We start from the raw sequence: 25,217 nt of genomic DNA, 5'->3' as shown, positions 1-25,217 counted from the left end.
GTTTAGACTAATCCAAGGGCTAGAGAGTCATGAACTAATTATGTCTTATATTTTTTTTATTTAATGTTGTATTATTCTGTTGAGTAACCTATTAATGCAATATGTGGCATGTGATGAAGAAAATACGGTAAATATGTACAGTCGCGGTAGATGCCAAAAAAAAATGCTAAAAATCCGAAAACACTTTTATTATGTGCTCTTTCACTTCCTCTTTTCAAATCAACCGGCGGAGATAAGAAATTCCAACTACTTTCGGAGATATCAAATTTTTTAATTTTCATCACAATACCTGCGTATTCATGCGGAAAAAAATGCTAACAATCCGAAAATACTTTTATTCTATGCTCTTTCACTTCCTCTTTTCAAATCAACCGGCAGAGATAAGAAATTCCAAATACTTTATGAGATATCGAATTTTTGTATTTAGCAATACAACGCCTGTTTAACCCTTCGAACGTCGCCATTTTTTATTTTGACGTGTGTTAGTGAATGCGTAATAAATAAAATGGTCGATTAGGTCAGGTCAGTTACATTATAAATACTTTCAAACTAAGCGGACATTAAAAATAATGTGAATTTAATTTAATGGTTCTTCAGTTTTAAATTATTTATAATGTAACTGACCTGACCTAACAAAACCAGGACAAATGATGAACATTAACAACTCACGTAATTTTTTTTTTTACTTATTACTTGCGCAACAATATCCAAATAAAAAAATAATACTTTAAAATTAGAAACGTTAAAAACTCACCTAAGTTGGAGGCGGGTACATTTCCTTTGCCACTATAAGGAAATGATGTAGTCGTTCACGGCAGAAGTTGACTGATTAATTAAACATCGTATTGAACAATAAATGAATAAATAATCACGTATTGGTTCATTTGAATACTGACCAATCACGGAATAAATAATCACCTATTGGTTAATTTGAATACTGGCCAATCACGGAAGAGTCACGTGACAAAATTGTCCAATAAGAAACATGATACTCGTAAACAAGAAACATTATCTATGACAAGAAACAATGGTTATCGCCGCATACTACGCAGGTATTGTGATGAAAATTAAAAAATTCGATATCTCCTAAAGTATTTGGAATTTCTTACCTCTGCCGGTTGATTTGAATAGAGGAAGTGAAAGAGCACAGAATAAAAGTATTTTCAGATTTTTATCATTTTTTTTGGCATCTACCGCGACTCTACATATGATGAAATTTAAAAATTCGATATCCCCTAAAGTATTTGGAATTTCTTACCTACGCCGGTTGATTTGAAAAGAGGAAGTGAAAGGGCACAGAATAAAAGTATTTTCAGATTTTTAGCATTTTTTTTGGCATCTACCGCGACTGTACATATTTACCAAAAAATTAATAATTTACACAATTATACATACATTTTTTTAATTGTCTTGCTCTCAGTAGAAGTATTTATGTGAATGGAACGGAAGTCGCATAGAAAGGAAATTTGTAACCATGGTGCTGCCATCTGTAGCGGATGGCGCGAACCATAGTTCACAAAGCCAAAGGGAAACATAGGTAGTATTAACTCTTGTTCACCGGGTCCAAAGCCAGGGTTTAGTATTTTTTCAAGTCTTTTTTTGCTTTTATCAAAGCCGTTTCATTGCATAGTTTAAAATTTCGGTCTGCTAATCAAATGATTCTAAAGTCGACGTAGCTGCTCCGGCAACAAATTCTAACGGCGGGTGTAGAAACTACGTGTGATTGGTGTCAAGAAATGCAGTTGAAAACACCATTTGTGTGTGTATTTATCTTGTTCTACATTATTTTGAGGAATTCTGTGTTATTTTTAGTGTCCTAATTTTGTTTTTTAAATTTATATATAACATGAGAACACATGAATTTGCTCATTACCGAGGTTAGATGTTATACGTTTGGTGAGTATTGAAAGACTCACTCACAGTTTTTTTTTTAATAGTGTGTATTGCCCAGTTAAAAGATTTTTTTTTGTAAATTTTAAGAAAATGCCAAAGGTGAAAAAATAGAAAATTTATTCTGTTTTTAAAAAGCCTTGAACTAGGCCACTTCATTTTTGAGCAGTTTGAATGTGCCAAGTTGAAGACCCCTTAAAATGTAATTGAACCTTTTTCTACACGAAGTTGATACATTGCATGACAGACAACAGTGTGTACTTTTAAGTACACTATCCGTCTATACCATATTGTCACATGGGCAATTTTTACATCTAGCTGATGTTTACTTTTTTCAGTTGCTATGATAATTGTACTTGTTTGGCTTTGAAGCTGGGATTTAAATATACTCAGTTTTTTTTTTTTAGTAGTACTAACGTTGCTTAGTTTTCCTGTAAATGGGCATTTTTAATATTTTCTTTCTTTCGTGCTGCTGCTGTTCGAAATTACTGAATATAATAATAATAATAATTTTTTTTCCATTGTGATTTCATTTTGTATTTTATTGTTAGTGTGGTATTATGTGACCAAATATTTGTTAATGTTTAGTACCTATGCGCAACAAGAATATAGTTGCTTAAAAATATTATTAAGTAGTTATTTTTTAAAAGAAGGTAATTATGTGCTTTCTTCCACAAAAGGAACTGTTGGACTGAGGGTAATTATGATTGACAGATGAAACTCTTGTGTAGTGAGAAGGCTGAACATGTGGTGGTCAGAGTTATTCTCTTCATTTTAATAATAATTATGAACACTTGGAAAGGTTGTCAAGTGATGTTTAGACTCTCAATCTGGGCCCCATGTGTTGCAGGTAAACCTACTGTGTTTAACTGCATGACATAACCATTCAATTTTGGGATCTATAGAACTTATATTATAGTTACCACCATTATAATTTTGACATTTTAAATTTGTGATATTAACTTACCAATTTTATGCCTAATTTCTAGGACAGATTAGTATGAATGATATCAATCGACTGAAGAGGGAGCATTCTGAAAAACATCCAGCGTTTGGATCGTATTTGGAGTGCTCTAGTCGGGGGTTGCTGACTGGCCTAGCATCATTCACATTAGGTATGTCAGCTCCATTCATTCTCTTAGTATTTGAATTGCACATGCTGTTTTTCTTTTATTTGAGGTGTTGTGGCTCAAGCACAGTCAAAAATGCTTACACAGTAAACATTCAAACTTTTTTTTAATGTGGTATACACACATAAACGCACACAAATGCACATGCGCACAGGCAGAAACCAGCAGACGTTGATCTGTTTATTTATTTACCTCCGTATGTCTAAAATTGATGGTTTATATGTAATCTAGAAACTCAGAATTATTTTAGAAAAATTTGTAAAAATGAAACATTATTAATATTGATAAGATTCTATTATTAATATTGGTAAAAATTGATTCTACTGGCTAACAGTTGTCCCACATTTCTGGTTGATCATCCAATGTTTGATTTTTTTGCATGGCATTTCAAATAATTTCCAATATTCAGCGTTTATTGACAGATGAGACGTCCAAAGATAGTTGACACAAATTTCTAAATAAAATTATTTTTCCTAGTTACATAAAATTTTATACTATAGCTCAAGAAACTCATCAGTGGTCTTTCTTTTTAAACCCAGCTTCTAATTATTTCCTCAGAGATACTGTATTGATTTATTATTATTATCTTTCTGTGAATGAACAAAAGAAAGAGGAGAAAATTAGCAGCCAAATTATCATCGTGGATACTTTAAACGAACAGCTACATATATCATTTACATATATTAAAAGCAGATTTAAATTTTCATCTTTTAATTTTTCTTTTTTGTAATCTCTCTTGTGAACAGTTGTGAGTCGTGTAGTGTGGGTATTACAAGTGAGAAACGTGGCAGCTGTTGCAGTGAGCCTGGATTTTCTCAGGGTGTTCCCAGATCACCCAACAGGTTGTCTACAGGTCATGAAAGTTACAAAAAAGGTCTGAAAATAAACTGTAAATTTGCTGGAAGTCACGGAAATTTAAATTCCTGGATACATTTCCATCTTATCACCACTCACCGTCTGTAAAAACCTCGATGTTGACATAATGTTGAACCACAATTGATTTATTAATTCCATTTTTGCAAGTTCTAAGTGGCGCTGGTTTTGTTGCGTGCCGCAGGGTTCTCAGCCACGTACATAGGCCAGTCGCTGCTCCGAAGCAGCCTGCCGTACGGCAAGAACGGCATCCTCCTGTGCTCGAGCTGCGTCGCGGTGGCCTTGTCGTACCACATCACCAGCCGGAGGATGCAGGCCTGCCAGGCGGCGTGGCTGGCGGCGGAGGACAAGCACACGTACCTGTCCGGCGCGGGGGAGGAGGCGGACTGAGCATGGGAGCGGTGTGGCGCTGGGTGCGGCAGTGCCGGCCCCTGCTGGGCGCCCGCGCCTGCAGCGGGGATGCGGCGGGGGAGGACACTGAGCAGCAGTACGAGCAGCTCGCGAGGCGGGTGTTCCACCCGAGGGGGTCGGGCGAGCAGGTGCTCGTGCTGCAGCCGTACGTCAAGTGGGGGCGCCTCAAGAGGCGGAACACCACCCCGCAGCTGCAGCTGGCCGAGGCCGTGGCCCTGGTGTCGTCGCTGCCGCGCTGGAGGGTGGTCAGCAAGGTGCGTGCCTGCTTCGCCATTACCATTACTGGCAGCGACTGTAATGTTATAGTGGTTTCTTTGGTTCAAAATCACAAAGCAAGGCTATGTATTTTTTAAAATATATATATTTTTTTTAAATTTTGTAAGGTGTATAACATGTGTGTCTTTGGCCTGAAAACAAATAAACATCAGCAATTAAAAAAATATATTATATAAAAATTTTGGATTTAATTCATCTTTCAGCAGGACAGTTTATTTTTCTGCCAGAATGTACTGTAGCTTGTTTTTTTTTTTTTTTAATGTACCTCATTTAAAAGAAAAACATTCAATATTAATTTGTGTTCCTCTAAACTGCTATTTAGGATGGGAAATTGTATACGACAACTGCCGTGTTACAAATTTTTTAAAATACATATATCTTAATTAATCCCATTGAAAAATACGGTATTACACCAACAACAATTTGCAACTGCTTCATACGTATTACTTGAGAATTAAGATGAACCCTTTTTTTATAACATGTTATTAAAAACAATCACCAAAATATTTAATAAAGACCTCAAAAATTTTGTTTATGTCATCAAAATTAAGTTTCGTAAGGGAAAAAGTTAATTTTTTTAAAAGTAGAATTTTTTGCATTGTTTGTTAGTTTCACCACGGCGAGTGGTGAGAATTGTGACGTGATCCCTGTTCGTCTGGCAGATGACGGTACCGCTGATGAGCCTGGGGAAGAAGACGCTGTTCGGGAAGGGCAACTTGGAGTCGTTGCACCACCGGATCAGCAAAGATGAGAGGATCACGGCCGTGTTCGTCAGCGTCGACATGCTGACGAGCCTGCAGCACAGGTAGCATATTGTCTGTTCACAGTTGTTTTTTTTATCCTGGTTGAGACTACGGATGAAAACGTTATAGTATAAGTGCAAATACATGTAGGTGTTTTTTTCCCCTTCATTTGGATGGGATATCTTTGCAATTTGATTTTGTGTTGTACAGGAAATTCCTGTTGCAGTGTTTCGGTTTGTTAAAATGATTCAGTAGGTCAAGGGAGGCAAACTTTAAAACAGTGATGGCTAACAAAAAAATTAACGTGATTGGCCAATTTGTAAAATTTGTGTCTATAGTACAAACACAAAGATTACGCATGTGTAATACTAAATGTAAAATAATAAATACCAACGTGTTTTTTTTTTTGAGATTGAAATATTGTTATTATCTTTTATCGTGTTTCATTTTAACCTATGTAGTGGTCAGATAGTAAATGCTGTCAGTGTGGCAGCCCCTGCCCAAGCCTTTGTATGACAGAAGTGGTCTGCTGGCCCTAGGTTGACTCCCACTGCAGTAAATAATAGTGCCAAATATTAACACACAAATAAACTATGGTGTTGAAACAATCTACCCTTTAAATGGTTGTTTCACAAACTAAGTTTCCATAGTCAAAACATATTATAATTTTATTTATATAATTACATGTTGAAAGTACAATATCTTGGTGAATGGTAACAGGATATGCATGAAGAAAAAACTTGACTAAGTAAAATTCAGAGGTTCTTTTTCCTTTAGAATTTTTTCTTAGAAAAATTTTCTTCGGATATAGAATCCTTTGAATACTAATGAGGATTTTATTGGCCCATCCCTAATATATATATAGTGGAGACTGCTGCTTGAATCTTGGGGAAATTAGGTACTTATGAAAAGGTTTTAGCCTTCTAATTGTAAGAATTGGCATGTTCCTGCAGTTAGTAGATCTATTTTGCATTATTTTTGCTCATTTTGAATTTCTCTTATATATGTACATATATGTAACTAACTACTCTGTGATTAAAAAAAAATAACAAAATTTTTATTTAAAGGTCATGAAAATATCCTGAAATTGTTTCACTATGTATTTGTAGATACCCTGGCTGGTTTCAGTATGTCCGTTGTCACTGAGCTCATGTGGTGATAGTTGGTGGTTCAAACTCAACCAATACCTTTGACAGGCTTTTGTTTTACAGGCAACAAGAAGTTTCACTGTCCGTAGAGATTTCCCAAAACTACTAAGTTTGGGCCATTTCAGTGTAAAATAATGTGTTACAAATAACATAAAATGTGTAGAAAATTATGTACGTATTAAATTGTGTATAGAGGTATTTTTCTTAAAATTTTCAGAGAATTGGCACAAGTGTTTGGTGTCACCATATATGATCGCTACATGATTGTGATACAAATATTCAGAGACCATGCATGTACAGCTGAGGCTAAACTTCAAGTAGCAATGGCTGAAATACATTATTTAAGGTATGTAATACAGTTAAACCAGCTTAAGAAAATAATTTTATAACCACACAAAACATGCTTCTTAAGTATAGCCCGTCCCACTCTTAGATTGCAGTACACGGCTTATGGCGCGCGCTGTTGCCAAATCTCTAACACATTACGAATTTCAGGAGATGCGTGTATTTGTAATTTGGATCGAACAAGAAGCATTTTAAGAAATCATATCGTAATTTATAATATTTTATACTATTACACATATAAAATTGTAATAATACCACTTTTATGTAAATTTCAAATAAAAACTACCTATTGTAGACGAAAATTTCTTATAGTTTTGTTTTCTGTTCTAAAAATCCCATATATATATATATATATATATATATTTCATGGGCCCGATAAATGCCGTATTTTTGGACAAGTCATGTCCAAAATGATAAATAAAATACAGTAATGGAAATTCTCGGTCGAGTAGTAAGTTATGGGAAAAATCCGAACAATTGGTTCGAAATGGGGAAGATTTTTTGAAAAACAGAAAAATCGCAACAACTCCCATAATATGAATAATATCGAATCCGTTTTAACGTATGATAACTCGGATTACCTAATGCCGAAAAATGTTTTCTAAATACATTTTTGATACGACCAGCCATAACTGCATGGGTTTGAAAAAAATTTTCACCGGACAAAAAAACGTAACTGCCTTAGTAGACACCTTATCAAATCTGTTTAAATTGTTTGTAATAATATCACAGTTATTTTCCAAAACTTTGTCTAAAACAATGTTTGATAAGATGCTTGGTGTTGAGAAGGATAGAAAAGTAATTCAAAATTTTGTACCATGATCGCTATTGAATTCCTTCGTATTTATTTCATACATTTTACATATTATGTTCAAGAATCGATTATAATATTTTTTGTTGACTAAGGAAGCCATGTATTTGAAATTGCTTGTAGGACAGAACCCCACTTATCTAAACACACGACCCTGTTTCCTCTTACGACGGCAGCGCGCGCTCTTGTACTGATAAGACACATCTTTAACAGCTATTTCCACGGAAACTGTAGAAGCAATTGAGATGGGGCTGCTTTTAAAAACTAATTCAATTCATTGTGAACATTTTTCTCGCTTTCGTCCCCCATCTATCTTTAATAGAAAAAAAAATTTCCGCGGGTCAACTTTTTGATGTTTCAGTTTGTGAGAAAATGCATTTCAATATATTAAAAAAATTATTTAAGTGAAACCTGTACAGTTTTTGTCTTAACATTTGTTCGGTGGCGTCCTAAGGCATTAATTTACTAATACAAAAAATCTGAATGAAATACACATGTAGGTTTTCTTTTTTTGATGTGAAACATATCGGAATACTTCAAAACAGTTCGCAGCGAATAAGTTATGTTTTTTAATTTTTTCGGACACTTAAAATATTGTTAAGTATTCAAAATAAGCATTGCCTGATGCGTATTTTGATTCTGTACAATATGAAAAAAAGCTTGGTCCAAAAATTAAAATTTTAAATTTCGTTTGATATTTGGCAACAACGCACGAAGAAACAAGGACAGTGCTAACGGCAATCGGCGTGTGTTAGAGAGAGAGAGAATGCGCCCATTTACTTCCACACTGCAATCTAAGAGTGGGATGCTCTATAGTACAACTTATTTTTATTAATAAGGTAATTAAAAAGAGGGTGATTTTCATGGGTTAAATAGTTGTGATTTCGGAAAAAATACAGTTGGAACTATCGTGTTCACTTCTTTTAATGTCCATGGCTAGTGTGCCTTGTTATTTATTGTAGTCCATGTGGTAGATTTTCCTCGTTACGAATGCTTGATAAAAAAAAAATACAAGCACCTCATATAATTGTTTCCTTTCAAGTTAAACATCAAAAATACTGTGTGTTTTCAGTCACCCATGTGATTTTTCTTCTGTATTGAGAGAGCATTGATTACTTGTGTATTCAAATGCTGAGAATAGGTAATTTAATGTTTTTGATTCTGGTTTTGAATGCTTTTACACCATCATTATTTGTTTTGATTTTAAAATGCTGTAAATTGTGCATTTCATTATGTGCATATATTTACAGAAAGTAACCGCTAAAAATCATGTTACGTTAAAGATCATTGTTTGGAAAATAAAATATGGTTCTGTGACTGCACGACAGTGAGGCTGCATCCAGACAAATATTAGACAAGGATATTTGATAGAAAATGATATTATTTTGTGTTTATTTGGGTCTTCTTATTAATCGGGAAAATAAGATAACCTCAAATTGTACTAAAAGAGTCTTATTATGTTCATAACACATGCATGCCATTAGGAATAGTTGAAAGTATGTTCCTAGGCTAACATTGTGGTTGTCATCCTGTAGTGTGGCAATATTTTGAGATGGTATTGGGTAGAAATATTTGATGTGATAAACCTGATTTGCCACAATTATGGAAGGAACAAGAAAATAAATGTTAAATTTAATGCATCATCATTGTGGTCAACATGTAGACAAATTATATTTTAGAAAACAAGCTAAATAAAAATATAACTCTAATCCTTTCGCAATAGTCACTTGTGTACATTTTTAAGCCCTAGACTGACCTAACCTCACTAGGTTTAGCATGTAATGATTTTGAAGGTACTTAAGTGCCTTGGTACTACATTTTTAAAGCCCTAGGCTGACCTAACCTCTCCAGGTTTATCATGTAATGATTCTGAAGGTACTTAAGTGCCTTGGTACTGTTAGTACCAAGTTAAAGTTCCCCTATCAAAAATTATGTAATTCATTTTCAATTATGTAGGTAATTTTGATCAGGAATTGAACATTTTGTTTATTTTTTGAAACCAAAATCATAGAACCCAATTCAAGGAACCAGAACTAAAAATAATCTGAACCGATCCGTATTCTAATTTTTTTTTTAACTGATAAACATAAACGCTTTCTCATGAGCAGGGTAGGTACTAAGTGCTTGAGGCATTCATTAAATATTGTCTTTAGTAAATGCAACTTCAGCCTCATGCGAACTGTATGTTTTGTGCACGTATCAATTTAAAGGTCAGTATGTGTGTTACTGTGTCATTCAAGGTTGACCCTCAGAACCAACGCAGATTGGATCGTAAGTATCGGCCAGAACCAGGGCAGTGGAGAGTTGCCTATTGAGTCTCGCAGAAAACTGATCAGCGTCCAAGAGAAGAAAGTGAAGGAAGAGATCCAAAAGTTGTCGGAGCAGCGACAGTTGCTGCGCAAGAATCGCCGCAGGCTGAGCTCCCACCCAGTTGTGGCAGTCGTGGGATACACAAATGCAGGTGTGTTACCTTCCTGGAACCATAGCTAGGTGTGTACTGTTTAAAAAGTATGGTAACCCTACGAAAATTCCACATTCATAAAATTCTAAAAAGAGTTGCAGAAGTGTTCATAATGGTTACAAATTTTTGCTCTGTGGGGCTATGGCATGTAAGCAAAATTTATTAATTTGTTTATTTACTAGCTAATGCCCGACATGCGTTGCAATGCCTCAATCATTTTTTTTGTAATTTGTTTGAAGTAGATACACATATAGACAAGCATCTTTATATCTCTCTGTAATTATCTCTCGCTCCATTTTTATCTCTATCTCTGTATCTATATACCTCTACGTATGCCATTCTGTAGCAATGAAAATATTAAGAATCCATGTTTTTACCTATCCATATTTTTATCTATCTTTTTACCTGTTGCAGGTGTGACATAGGTATATAAAAACACGCACGTATTTGAATGCAACATTAAAAATTTCAAAGAAATCTGTGAAAAACTTAAGGAGATTTAAGAGTTAGAATGAGCAAAAATTTACATTTTTATTTATGTAGATTTGTAACTTGGCTATCAACAAGTAAACAAATTAACTACTGGTGCTATAGGAAGCAGCAACCAGTGTAGCCAAACTTAGCATCTTGGTTCCATGGTAATACAGTTTGGCAGATATTAAACTGTATTAAATATAAATGCAGCATCATAACTAGAGGTACTCGAATTTTGTTAATGACGAAATTGCGAAATTTTACTAACGATTTTGGAACTTCATTCTAAGCACTTACAAATGTGTTTCCAAACGCCTATTTTGATTTTACAGCATTTCATTTTCACGAAATAACTGGCGATGCCGCGAAATTCATTACTATTCGCGATATTCTTGTTGTTTCACGAAATATCAGAATTTTAACGCGATATGAATATTAAGTTTCACAATAATACTTTTGCCGCAAAATGTATTCGTTTAGTAAACCAAAACATCGTAAGCCATCTTTATTATGAGATGCGCCATAGATAAGTTGAAGCAAAATAAATACCAAACACTCTGCCTGAAAGCGGCAACCATTTATCAGCGATCCTAGCGGGATGTGGATGAAGTTAGCCGTTTGGCCATATTCGTTTCCGTTGCAGAGATACTTATCTCTGTTCCGTTGTTGTATTGTTTGTAAATAATAACAGAGGTTATGGGATTTTAACGTCGCAATACGCCGGTCATGTGAAATGACCAAATGAGGTTTGAAAAGATCCTACGTTCCATGTAAATAGGTAAATGTGAACGCAAATAGGTAGTTGCGGTTTGTTTTGTTTGAAGTTTACTTGATACTTCACAATGCCTAAGGTCGTATCAGTGTTTGAACGAGCTAAAGAATACGAGCATGAAGGATTCATTGTTTTTAATAAAGAAAAGCGGATAATGACTTGTAAATTTTGCAATACGGTAGTTGATTGGAAAAGGAAAGATACTTGTGAAAAACACTGCAAACAGCGAGCATTTCATTTAGAGAAGAAGAAAAGTCAAATATCACCATCAGGTTGTGGAGTTAAAAGGCAAGTGACACTCAAGGATAATATTGTTCTCCATAAACGAGCAAGCGAAATTAGTCAAATTTGCAAGCTTTACAGTGCATGCATTTGTTTCTGCAAATATTCCCCATGAGAAGCTAGATCACCCAGCTATGAGGGAATGGTTAAATGAATACATGAAAGGTTAGGCAAGGAAATGTGTTACGGTTTCAACGTCCTAATAAACACAATTTGATGGGAAAGAGGCCGGACAATGTGTAGTAAAACAAAATTATAGTAAATTAAAAAAAAACCTTTGAGCCTGAAATTTTACATGTACTAAGTATAATCATTGTAATTAACTAATTTTTTAGGGAACCCTATCTTACATGTTTACCAAACTATTTGGCCAAAGTGGCCAATTCTGACAGGAAAAAATTAATTCTATTAAGTTTTGTGCAGGAACATAGCATAGGCAAATTTAATACTCAAAATGTTTAAGTACATAAACACAGACTGTAAAATTCTAGACACTATTTGTGATGTAATATTTAAGTAATGTGTATATAATCTACTACGTATATAACATTTATAATTCTGTAAGGCTTACGCAGGAATCTAGTGATTGCTGTATCAAGTATCATGTACAGCTTTGTGTGTGTATAATGAAATTAAATACATACAGGAAAGCTTCACTATAAAGAACATGAAGGGACCAAAAAATAGTTGAGTTTGTTATACTGAAGTTCTTTATACTGAAACATAAGCATTGTTATAAATATGTATACCGATAAACACATGAAACACCTTAAGTGTACTAAGGTTCAGTATCACAGTCATTAGTCTATGGCCGCTTGAAGAACCTGTTCACATACTCTCTGCTGATGCTTTGTCTATGGTCAGGAGACACATTGTAGGCAGAGCTGCCAACCTCAAATCACACCCATCATTAATGACAATTATATGGAAAAAGTACATGTAAATCATGCACGATAAATTTTTCCTGAGGAATTATAACACACACAAGATAAAATAAGGACAATAATATGCAAAAAAAAAAAAATGAAAAATGTAGGCCTATGCATATGAATACAATGAAAATTAATGAATCAAAGGAAAAAAAAAACTATTTGAACAATACAATCATCTGAATATGTAAGAAATGTCAATAATTTTACAGGAAATTTTCAACCTTCAATTCAAAGTATGCAAAGTTATACTTTTGAACAATTGTCTTTTTATTTGCTTCTTTTATCCTGGTTGGATAAGAACTGTCTTATAAACAAACAACAGAACTTGTAAACAATAACTCTGCGTTAGTTACTTTCGTTTCTTCAGATCTAGCGAAAAAACTACGATATGGATTTATTGCTCGTCATGACTATAAAATATTCCGCATGTTTCTTTAATTCAATGTGCCCTCTACAGTCATCCCTTCCAACGTGTGCAATCGAAAAGTCACACGTGCATACATTACAAAACGCATGGTGTTCCAAAACATTTGAAGACGACAAGCATCGTCATTCTTTTGAATAGTTAGGTCTTAGGTCGAAAGTTTTGATGAATTGCGTTTTTTTTTTTCTCCCCCATATACACTTTTGTTCTGTCACACGCTTCATTTCTACAACCGGCACTGAAGAACACAACGCTATTGAAAAACGTAAAAAATTTCACGCCTGTAGACACGACAAAAACACTATGGACTGTGATGAAAAAAATGACTTTCAAAAAATAAATTAAAACACAGGTTAGCCAAAGTACCGTACAAAAATTATCGTAATGTAAGTAGCCAAAAAACGAAAAATCCGAGAATATTTACTAGTTGTATCGTACAACGGACGTAATACCATTCCAATATTATTTCAAAACACGAGAATTAATCTACTAATTTCGATAGTACGTGCGCACTAGTGATGGGCAGAACGGATCTTTTGACCGAATCGGTTCTTTTGGATCAGTACCGTGAGATGATTCGTTCAGAACGATTCGTTCATCTCGGTCAATTCGTTCTTTTCTGTGTATGGGATCTGGCTCTTTTATCGGGTGTCGTAACTCGTTCATCCTTTAGAGTATTACGTACGTGTTTTTGTATTTGAACATTGCTTTCCGTAGCCAGTGAATCACAGTTGCGTATATGAAACAAGATTATTTATATTTTATTACTTTTTAAATTACAAATATTAATATATAGGCTATTTACACTCTAGTGACAGTAAAGTGTTTACATGTAGACCAACACATTTAGAGAAAAAAGACAAAAATTTAATACTACTGCAATTCAGTATGAAGAGAAACAAATGAAGTACATTAATTAACCCAAAAATGGTAAGTGTGAACATTTATAGTTACTTTCCCTGTTATTTTTTAATTCATACGGTTTTTTTTTTTGTTTTTTTAGTTTTTTATTTCCAAATTTGTTTATGTGAATGTGAAAAAGCAATTTTAAACCACTACTTAACAGTTGACATTTTCAGGTATAGATACTTTTCATGTTACCCTATTTTATTTGATCAGTTATCGTTTGCTCTTGTGAACATGCGCACGCTGTGATTACTAATTCTTCAGACTCCTGACGTCATGAATCATTTTACGAACGAATCAGACCGGGCGCATGGCCGGTTCTCTTATCTCGTTCTCTCGTTCTCTCGTTCTCTCCGCGTTTTCGTTCTTCCGAATCTTTCAAGGTACCGGCTCTCAAAGAGCCGGTTCTTTACATCGCGAACGAATCGCAAGATTTCGTTCTCTAAAAGATTCGTTCTTTTTGAACGAATCGTTAACGAACGACCCATCACTAGTGCGCACACATACTAGTTCCGTTATTGTTTTTGTTTACGTACACGCTGTTACGTTTGAATAAGAAAATTAAAAATAAAGAACAAGTTTTTGGATGGTAATTTTTTTCATAATGTGCCTCAAGGTTGTTCGTTCAAGTGAATGTTTTTGTTTCACGAAGAAACGGACCGTCGTAAAATTCGTTAAGATGAAATAAAATTCAAGGTTATTATATACGTTTTTGGCGGGACCAAACAATGAGTTCGGTTAAGTGAAGTGTTCGTTTAACTGAAGTTCGTTGTACTGGTGCTTTCCTGTAGTTAGTAGAACAAATGCACTCATTTAACAAAAAAAAAAATTATTTACCGAAATACTTTTTTTTTTACCGAAATATAGCACCGAAATCCTATAATTTATTTACCGAAATCAGGCAGTTTTATTTACCATTTTTCATGGGCTCTAATCATAACTATCTGCAGCATCTAGATTTCTAACTAGATTGTGTCAACAGTTGCTGTGTAACATAATTGCCACAGTGTTTAAGTGTTATCACCTACCTCCCATTACGGTGGGTGTACTGTAGGACTTTACACCATGTTTTCAAACAAATGACTTATTCCTACCAACTATTAGTTAAAGAAGTCTGCTAATTAGTTCACCTTGCACCATTTATTTATTACCCTCTTTTATCGCATAATCGTTGCACTCGCATAATCGTTGCACCTATATTTTAGGCCGTCAAAATTGGGATAAAACATTTTCCCGCGTAAATGTCGCATGTTGTTTTTGGTCCCACTATTAGATGCCGAGCACTTTGTGTCTGTATCTTTTCTGTATAAAACGATGTATTTTAAAGTAGAAATCTAATATTTATTCAGACATTACCACTTACTTATTTAATTAACGGAAATACGAAGTTGTCTGACGTGTAAATTTACTTTTAAAGATGATTTTAAACTTTATTTCCTTTATTTGATCGTCTGCGTCGCCGCGGTGTACAGGTGTAGGTATCTTTTCCGTATAAAACAATGTATTTTAAAGTAGAAATATAATATTTATTCGGACATTACCCCTTACTTATTTATTTAAAGGAAATACATAGTTTTCTGACGTGTAAATTTTCTTTTAAAAAGTTTTTAAACTTTATTTCCTTAATCTGACCATATGCATTGCCACGGTGTACCGCTTATAAAACTGTAGCCAACGCATTATTCGTGTTTGGTTATGTTGCTTCCCGTATAGAGCGCGCGTACATATTCGAATATCGATATCTCACCGATTCATGTAACGCGCGCTCTCTGTCAAGTGCCGAAGTGTTTACTACGACTGTAGTTACGCGTTAGTTCACGTCACAGATTTAAGTCGCTTGCGTTTGGGTCACAGATTTGGTTTTCTATTTAAAGTTGAAGAAAGGTTTTTGTTTAATGAATTATTAATATAAATTTTTTGGCGTGGTCTTGTTTTAAAAATAAACGTACTTCCCATGAACAGGTTTTGTTTTTATGAATAACTTTACCTAACAAAGAAATTTTTTTTTTCCGCATAATCGTCACACCCAAACTTTGCAAACTTGATTTTAGAATAAAATGTGCGATGATTATGCGAGAAAACACGGTACTTAATTTATAAAGAAACACTTCAGTTTTAAATATTTCAATCAATACCGGTCCTAGTATTATGAAAGGTGGATTTGTAATAGTATTGTGTGTGTGAAATTGTAAATTGAAGCAGTATCAATAAAGAATCGGTTCTATGATAAGAATTTCCATGTTTACGTAGGTAGCCAGTTTTCTTGACATCACTAGGTCTTAATGCAGTGCTTGCTATGACATCAGTACCTTTTATAGTTAGTGATCCATAATTTATGAGCAAAGAATCTGTACCCAGGTTTGATTAAGAGTGCAATAGAATTGTGGAGGTTCCCTCTGAAGCATCTCTGAATGAGAGTGTGATTAACACCTAAATGTCAACTAAAACTTTCATTAGGGTTAGAATTACGAACCACTTATTTACTTGCGACTTTGCTCCCGGCAGTAGGAACACCCTTATAGCTGACCCAGCAAGCATGTTGTACACACGGGAAACTTACACGTGGTGTTAGGAATGAATGAAGAAACTAATGGTAATTTTTTGTTTAAATTTACATACATGCTGCTTATGTACTTTTTTTTAACAAATTTAGTGGCTACATTTAGTCTTATAACATCCAGTAGGTTTGTCTGCTTTTATTTCAAATTTTTTTATTTTGCTATGTGCAGTCACTATAAGTTTCTGATACTCACCTGAGCATAATGAACGAGGTAACGGCACGTTGGAACGTGCGGTTCATATAGGGTTTTCATGCCTTTAAGTGATAACGCTACTCTCAGCCCTGGTCCCAGAAAAAAAATTTCACAGGCAAAATGTTAACCCACCGGGTACCAAACCCAGAATCTTTGGCTCACCAGACAGGCACTCTAACCACTGAACCAACAGTTCAGTACTTTCCAGTTTTAATTAACATTTTGGAATAGTCTTACGGCAGTCATCCCCGCCATATGCACAAAATTAAACTTTAACATAGTTTGTCTAACTCCTGTCCCTACTAACTTTGAATATATATACTGTATAGAAGTCGCCAGCCCAGGTTAAAATTTCTAATACGGTTTTGAGGTAGTTTGTTAATTCACCGCCGCAATCGCCACCATCTCTAGGGCATCGACTTGTGGTGGTCCCTAGCGGACAAGTGTCGAACTCTTCAAACACCCCTTCCCCCTCCCGTTGAACGACGTTGAGCTGCAGTGAATGATGGATGAGGGGTGCGGGAAATGACAGCAGGCGACAGCGCTGCGCTCTAACGTGTAAATAACAACTAAGACGATACAGGGCGTTACGGCAGCGCACTGCAGCGGTGAAGTTCCCAAGCTGCTCATCATACGCTCCTGAAAAACGTAGAGTAAATCCTATCCACTCGCGACTTCTATACAGTATATATATTCAAAGCTACTAACAACACATTAAGACAGACAATTTTGAAGTGAAACTTCTTTGGACGTGATGAGAGTAAAATTTAAAGGGCTCAATTTTAATGCAACGTTTTCTTTGAAACGTTTGAACCAGAAAGACAGAAAATAGGTACTTGTTTCTAATCATTGTGTAAAATGGCATTTCAATGTTTTAAGTAGTTTACCAATAATTAACAGTTCAATGATTTGGTTAGGTTAGCTATGTTTAAAATATTTTAAACAACGTGTGAGTGGTTGCTTACGTATGTTTCATATTTTAGTTAGTTACCAGTTAAAATAAAGTTATAATATCAACATTAGGGTAAATATCAAGGAAATAAATTTAAAAACTGAACTGACGTTATGTCTACATAATGTTTTCATTTTGATGCTTTAAATTTAAATACTTTTCCTTAAATCCTATTAATACTATAAGTTTAAAAAATTGTCTTCTTTCTTTATTTCTCTCTCTCTCTCTGCCATTTTACCCCTTACAATATACTTACGAGTCAAGGTTTTAATTGCCAAAGAAGTTTCATTTCTACTGAGTTACATGCACTCTTCTTATGTATGCTGACTGAAAGACAACACTAAGCATGAATTTAAAAGTGTTCAGATTCTTTGTGGGGAAGTGAGCACTTGTGACGAACGCAGGCAAAACCAGCCTGATACGAGCCCTGACGGGGGAGGAGGGTCTTCAACCGAAGGACCAGCTGTTTGCAACCCTGGACGTGACGCTGCACGAGGGGGTGCTGCCGTCCGGGCTGAAGGTGCTGTACGTCGACACCATCGGCTTCATCTCCGACATGCCTGCCGGCCTGATCCACGCCTTCCACGTCACGCTGGAAGATGCACTGCTCGCGGTAAGTTTGCAAGTCGTTGCCGGCCACTTAAATCTGCAAGGGATGGGCTGGTCGAATCCTCGAATCTACAGTATTCGAAAGATCAAAGAAAAATATTGAAGTAAATATATGAAATGAAAATTTATCACTGGAAACTCTTTAAGTTTACTAGGCTTATTTATTAGGTGTCTGCGAGCAAGGATTTCACTTCGAGTCGAGCTCGAGCGAGTTTGCTAAAATACTCGCGAGTATCGAGTCGAGTTCGAGTTTTTTTTTTTTTTAAGTTTATTGCACATAAATTTACTGTGATGGAGTAATAAAATGTGAGAACTTTTGAGAAAAATATGGAAATAAAAAAAGAAACCATTATTATTGTTAGCCTACTAAATAGATAGGCCTACATATTTATTATATTGTATGGTCTATGGTTGTTCTTATATTTGGCTACAAAGACACAAACACTTTAGGCCTGTTTGGTAAGTCGGTCATGCAAAAAAATTAGTTGTTCTGCATGCTCTGGGAGCAAGTTTTCTCTTCGATGGGAGATGGTATTTCCTGCTGAGGAGACAAGTCTCTCGCTTGCTACCGGAGTGGCAGGTATTACGAGGTAATGCCTAGCTAATAGAGGTCTGCGAGCCTAAGAATTTTACTTCGAGCCGAGCTCGAGCAAGCCTACTTGAAAGTTCTCGAGCTTTTATGGTACAGTTGCACTTTTTGGAAGTTATTTTTATCTTAAAATTAGTATAATGTTTGAATAGTGTTAAAATGAAGTGGGCTTATTAATTTTGGTAACTATTTACAGTGTGCATTTACATTTTGCACTGCTAGATTTAAATTAAAGAAACATTTTTGCCACTGAATCTTACCTGTTTACATTGGTTCATCATTTGCAAAAAGAAAAACATATGCACAATAGACCTACAAGGAAATTAGTCTTTTTCAGTATCTTGAAGGCTGAAATATGTTTACTCATGCCATCAAATGTAGAGCTGTACCGATACGAATCGGCAGAAGCCGATTTTGCCGATATTTAGTTGAATCTGCATTTCTGCCGATTTCCGATACACTTGTTAATTTTTGGCCGATATTACTGAAAAACGAAAGAGTGCCATAACCTAAAAATTAACGAGTACCCTTTTCACTTTTCATAGTAGTACTGCATTCTGTCAACTCACATTTTTTCTTAGCAACATGGCCAACCGTACATATCAAAATTTAACATTTTTCTTTTTTTTAGATATTCTTTAATTTTAATACATCATAAATAAATACATTACCACCACAGTAAAAAATACATCTCTGTTGTTACAGTAACTATAGTGCAAATGTGGTAGCTATTATGCTTCTGTAGTAATTATGGTATCTACAAAGAATCTTTAGTTCTTTTTATGGTAATTATCTTAAGATAACTATTGGGCTTGTACTGTAAGTATGGTAAATCATCTATATTTCTTTGTAAGTTGTTCATTTGTCTTTTATTCACATTTACATGCGCCATTACTATTTGAGACGGGAACTTTGGGAAAAATGGTAAACGGTACTTTATATCACACATTTAATGGTGTAATTGAAGAGACACCGGACAATTTAAACGCTTTATACAGAAAAACTTACCATGTGGGACCGTCGTGAGTTTTACTAGGTATATTTTCTTCCGTAAATAGTAAAACACCGTCACAATGCTTTCCGGCCAAATAACCTGCTGTTGTTGGATGCTCGAAATTATCGAGTCTAACAATTTTTTCAAACCGAGCTCGAGCTTGAAGTAAATACTCGGCTCGAGCTCGATTTTCGAGTACTCGCAGACCTCTATAATATTTATGTTTATCTTTGTCCTTGTTCTAATACTGTTACCCAAAATTTTCTTCTTTTAATATATATGTATTAAGTAAATTAAATTACAATACATATAATCTACCGACCTGGAAAACTTAGTTAATGAAATGAATGTAAATGTATAGCTTGCAATATTTAGAGCCCCCATAATATAGCAATGCACTAAATTTGCTGAGAACAATTAAGTTTTACTGTTTTTAAAGTTTATCCCAAATTTATCAACATTTTTGTGGCAACACAAAGTTTAGTACAGCTGTTTCTGCAAGTTGATTGACGCCATTTCTGAAAACATGACACAGGTCATAGATCTTTAACACAGGAAACAAATTTCAGTAACAAACTATTTTGATGTATCTCAAAACGTATTTTTTCCCACTACAGTGCCCATCAATTTTTATGTATGAACGCCGCAAATGTATTAAGTTGCTTTTTGTGCTGAGTGTATGATGCAAAGTTATACATCTGGTATCCACATATCTTTGGTTATTTAATAAAAAAAAGATTGCTTTGTTTATAGGAAAATGCTGCTGTGCTTTTTATATCTATACCTGGCTTTACGTAACTTTCTTTTATTACCGTACTTAATGTGACAAAGATTTCATTTTTCAGCTGGAGAAAAACTTAAGTATCCCAGTAAACGTCTGAACAAATATGAAAAATAATAGTATGGTATTAACTAGGGGTGTGCAGGATCCCGACACTTCGGGAAAAAAGTCGGGAAAATAGGCTTCCCGAAATGCCGGGCGGGAATTTTCTTTTTCCCGAATATTTCGGGAAATTGTTTTAAAATTTACAAATGTCTACTAATCACGTAAAACATGTTTTATATCAATTCAAACTGTTTATATAACAATATTTGCTATGGATTCGTACATTTTCAAAGAGTGCCCGTTCTATTTCAGCGCAAAACATATTTTAAACGTATGCCGATCGTAGCGACAGCTGTGGTGTGAGTGAATTATGATAATAGTTTACACATATCTAATTGGAATAACATAAACGTGCATGGAGTACATTTACATATTGTACGCATTCATAAATATATTTCTTCAAGGGTACAATTTTGCAAGATACGTGAATAGTTTTATAACGTTTTTGCTGTCATAATTGAACACTTAACCTAAAACCACTATGTGTACATAGACGATGAACGAAAACGAAACACATACGCGATCCAACCTTTTCGCCAAAGATATAATAAATACTAGACTTGCATTTCGTAACGAAGCGTAACCTTTCTCATTACTTAATAGCAGTGGCGATGTAGAGAACTGTATTTGCACTGTGAAAAATATGAAATCACGTAGTTTTACACTACTGCTCAAGAGTATTTAAACATCTATGATTTTGCTTTGGGAAAAATAAAATAGTTGTTTAGTTTCGCGGGCTTTGTCGGCTGACGTTACGTTTTTAAGGCTTGTGCAAAGTATCTGTTCCTCATTTTCGATACGGTTGTATATTAAAACAAATAAACTAGCAGCCTACAAATAATGGAGGTTGCAACCGATCAGCCTGTTACGTGTAAACCTAAAGCTGTTTGGAAGTATTTTGAACGTCTGACAGACAGTAAATCCCTGGCAAAGTGTGTCTCGTGTGGAAAATTTTTGAGATGCGAGCATGGTAGCACGTCTGGATTACTAAGACATCTCAATCAACATCCCTCTATCAAAAAAGAACTTGAGGATGCTAAAAAAAATGAAGTCGCCGCTGGAAAAAGGGCAAGTGAAGCAGACACAAAAAATTGCAGCAAAAAACAGCTAACTTTGCAAGAAACGTTAAAATGGCCATCTTCTCATCCACGTGCTGAGAAGTTGACCCACGCCATTGGAGAATGGATCGCGAGCAGCTTCTTGCCGTACAGTACAGTTGACAATGATAAATTTCATAAGGTTATGGCAGTTGCACAGCCACTGTACAAAGTACCTTCAAGAGTTACTTTCTCGCGAACAGTAATTCCAAAAATTTATGTGGACGCTAAATGTAAAATAAGTGAGGAAATAGCTCAGGCACTCTCCAAAAGTGACTCTGTTAAATCAATGGCTTTTACTTTTGATTTGTGGACATCAGGCAGCAATTCTGCTTATATGTCAACCACTTGCCATTTTATTGACTATTCATATAATATGAAAATATATTGTTTGGGGGGATATCACTTTCCTGGTGGCCACACTGGAGTGGCAATTGCTGACAAGATTAGTAATGTGTTAGAAGAGTGGAAATTAAGCCATTTACACATCCCATTGTATGCAGTCACAGACAATGGCAGAAATATTTTGCTGGGAATTTCATTGTGTAATTCCATCAATTTTGAAAAGTTGCACTGTTTTGCACACACCTTACAACTTGCACTTAGTGATGCAAAACACAATGCAAATAGTATGGCTTCAATGCTTAAAAAAGTTCGTTCAATTGTTGGACATTATAAGCACAGTGCTAAATCTACTGGAGAGTTGCATGTAATACAGGAATCTTTAGGTCAACCTCCTGTCCAACTAATTCAAGACTGTGAAACTCGATGGAATTCCGAATTCCTGATGCTTGAACGATTGCTAGCATGTAAAGATTCTGTGTCACAGCATATCTGTGCCCAAAACAAAATTGACAATTTAACTGTTTCGGAGTGGAAATTAGTTGAGGGATATGTTGAAATTCTTCAGCCCATGCACCAGGCTACTACTGAGTTATGTGGTGATAAAACGCCAACAATATCAATGGTCATACCAGTTCTGTTTTTGCTGAAATCATCACTTGAACGATATATTTCTACAAACACTAAAATGCCACATTCAAGTGTTTTTTCATTTGCAAAATTGCTCTTACAGTCTATTAAAACTAGATTTCCTCTGTATGATCGGAAAGAACCATACTATTCTGCTATGTTGCTGGATCCACGGTTTAAAAGTGTTATTGTACCACAAGAAGAAAAGCGTCTTGCAATGGAGCACTTGAAATCAAAAATTCCCGACAATGACGATACACACAAAATGGGTGAGTTGTGGGTTTTTATTTGCATGCTTTTTAAAGCTACCCACCCTCCAGTTTTAAAATGTGGATCATGTTCTTAGTTAAAAATGTTATTCTTATCAATCCAATAATTTTGGAAATATGTTCAACACAAAACTTAATTTCAGTTGCACACAACGCAAAATGTAGAAATTTAGTGATTTATCTATTCTATATTCTTTTCTCCCCAGAGCATGCTTCGGAATCTCAGCCATCCAGTTCATCCTTTTGGGCAGAATTTGACAATTTGGCTTTATCACAACACCCTGCTGTCAACCAGGAAGTAGAGGGGTATTTAAGATGCCCAACTATTTCACGATCAAGTTGTGCACTCACCTGGTGGAAAGAAACAGGTCAGCTAGTGTTTCCAAAACTAGCTGCTTTGGCTAGACAGTACCTGGGCATTCCAGCTACCGAAGCCTCTAGTGAGAGAGTATTTTCATGTGCCGGAAATATTGTTACAGCACATAGGGAGAAACTTACTACCGACCACGTCGAAGAACTGATTTTTCTTCACCAAAACAGAAAAGAACTTTGAAGTGAAAACTTTTTTAAGATATAATAATATTAATTATAGCATTTAGATTTACAAAGAAGAATTTAAAGTATTTAAGTTTAATTTGAAATGATTCCTTTGATACTGGGGTTCAATATCAGTCAAAAAATTTCTCTTTTATTATTATTTTTATAATAAATTTCCCGATCCCGTCCCGTTTCCCGCGGGAAAAATTTATTTTTCCCGAAAATTTCCCGCAGTACAAAAACCATTCCCGCACACCCCTAGTATTAACCTATCTTCTGGTTTGTTTACACTTAATTGGTAATGGTATGTGAAGACATGTTAAAATATGTTTAACATACATTTAGCTCCATGCTCATGTTTTCATTTACTTAAGTTATTACATCTAGAAATGTACACATTGTTTAGGTTCTGCCCTGTTTATGCCAAATGATAAAAGATTGATGTACTACTTAATTTAGTATCTACCATGTGTCTTTATGATTCAACAGGAAGTCATTTTAATTTTTTGGTTGAATTTATGAAAGTTATAGAGATGATATTATGTATATATTTTTTGAGATAGTTTCTGAAACCCAAAACGGTTTTATTGAAATACAAACAATAGGTAATTCTGGATAAAAAGCCGTGTTTCTTTTTTTTGGGAGGAGGCCCCTGAAAAGATTTTTTCTTAATTCCCTTTCCAATCATTGTGTAAGAAGGCATTATTGACATGATATTGTGAAATGGGTTGTCAGTATAAGTTAGCTGCATTTAAAATACTGTAAAATCGTTAGGAGTGACCAATTTATAATGTAGTTGAAAACCTCACCAACCAATAAGTGCTATGATTAAGCTTTTATATCAGATAACAGTTTTCATTTCTTGTACGTTATTTCATTTTTGACTCTTGAAACCTAGATTTGGGATGGAGAGGTGGATTAAAGGCAGTCTTTGACATTCGGATTCGAGAAAATTGAGATTCGATCCATCATTACACGCTATGAATTTAGATTTCTGGCTACGTATTTCAACAGAGGAAGACAGTTGCAGTCACGTATTTTTTAGAGATGATGGAAAATCAATAAAATCATTTATATAATACAGCAGCAAACAAATGTAACAAAAATGTTTATTGGTAACAAAACACTATAATAATACTAACCAGAAAAATGCTCACATAGTCATTTGCATAAGGCCTATGTGTGATTATTTTGGAAGCCATGGCCATAGACTATAATAACGCTTGAACACAGTAAAACGAGTAGTGTAGAAAGATGAGATCTGAAGGTATGGTGTGATCAATTTAAGCATGGCATGGCATTGCATTGCATTGTGATGGATTCTAAGTGTAAGTTTTGTGCAACACAAGCCATATCTTACTAACGTAACAAGCGTAGAGCAATGATGTTGAAGTTGCTACTGAAAATGTCAGTGGATTTAGGTTAGATTAATTGTACTACAGGTGAGGATTATCAGTGTTATAAATCTGTTACATTAAAATGCTAAGTAATGTTAATCCCGCTGCATTTTACTTAAGTTTGTAACCTTATGTTATTTGAAGCCATATTTGTAATAATGCCAACATAGTGATTTAGGTTATGGTGGTTGAGTCCTAAGTTAGTGCTGCATGTAAACTGAAAGTGGTTAATTCACACACAAATTCTCAAAACCATTTAGGGCTCTGAACTTGAGTCTTGCAAA

The 25,217-nt window shown here is 34.9% G+C and overlaps 1 protein-coding gene across 1 annotated transcript in view; it reads left to right on the top strand.

The window, feature by feature from the left end:
• Positions 1-25,217, top strand: part of LOC134534303 (putative GTP-binding protein 6) — a 35,278-nt gene that overhangs the window by 1,639 nt on the left and 8,422 nt on the right. The window contains exons 2-6 of the mRNA XM_063372675.1: positions 4,078-4,558; positions 5,243-5,385; positions 6,689-6,817; positions 9,868-10,088; positions 17,988-18,196. Coding sequence (XP_063228745.1) covers positions 4,286-4,558; positions 5,243-5,385; positions 6,689-6,817; positions 9,868-10,088; positions 17,988-18,196 — 975 coding nt within the window. The 5' untranslated portion in view covers positions 4,078-4,285. The remainder of the gene's footprint in view (positions 1-4,077; positions 4,559-5,242; positions 5,386-6,688; positions 6,818-9,867; positions 10,089-17,987; positions 18,197-25,217) is intronic.

This window comes from Bacillus rossius, chromosome 1, assembly GCF_032445375.1.
Source record: "Bacillus rossius redtenbacheri isolate Brsri chromosome 1, Brsri_v3, whole genome shotgun sequence".
Taxonomy (NCBI): Eukaryota; Metazoa; Arthropoda; class Insecta; order Phasmatodea; family Bacillidae; genus Bacillus; species Bacillus rossius.
Note: the sequence above shows the minus strand (reverse complement) of the source record. Positions and strands in the feature narration are given on the sequence as shown.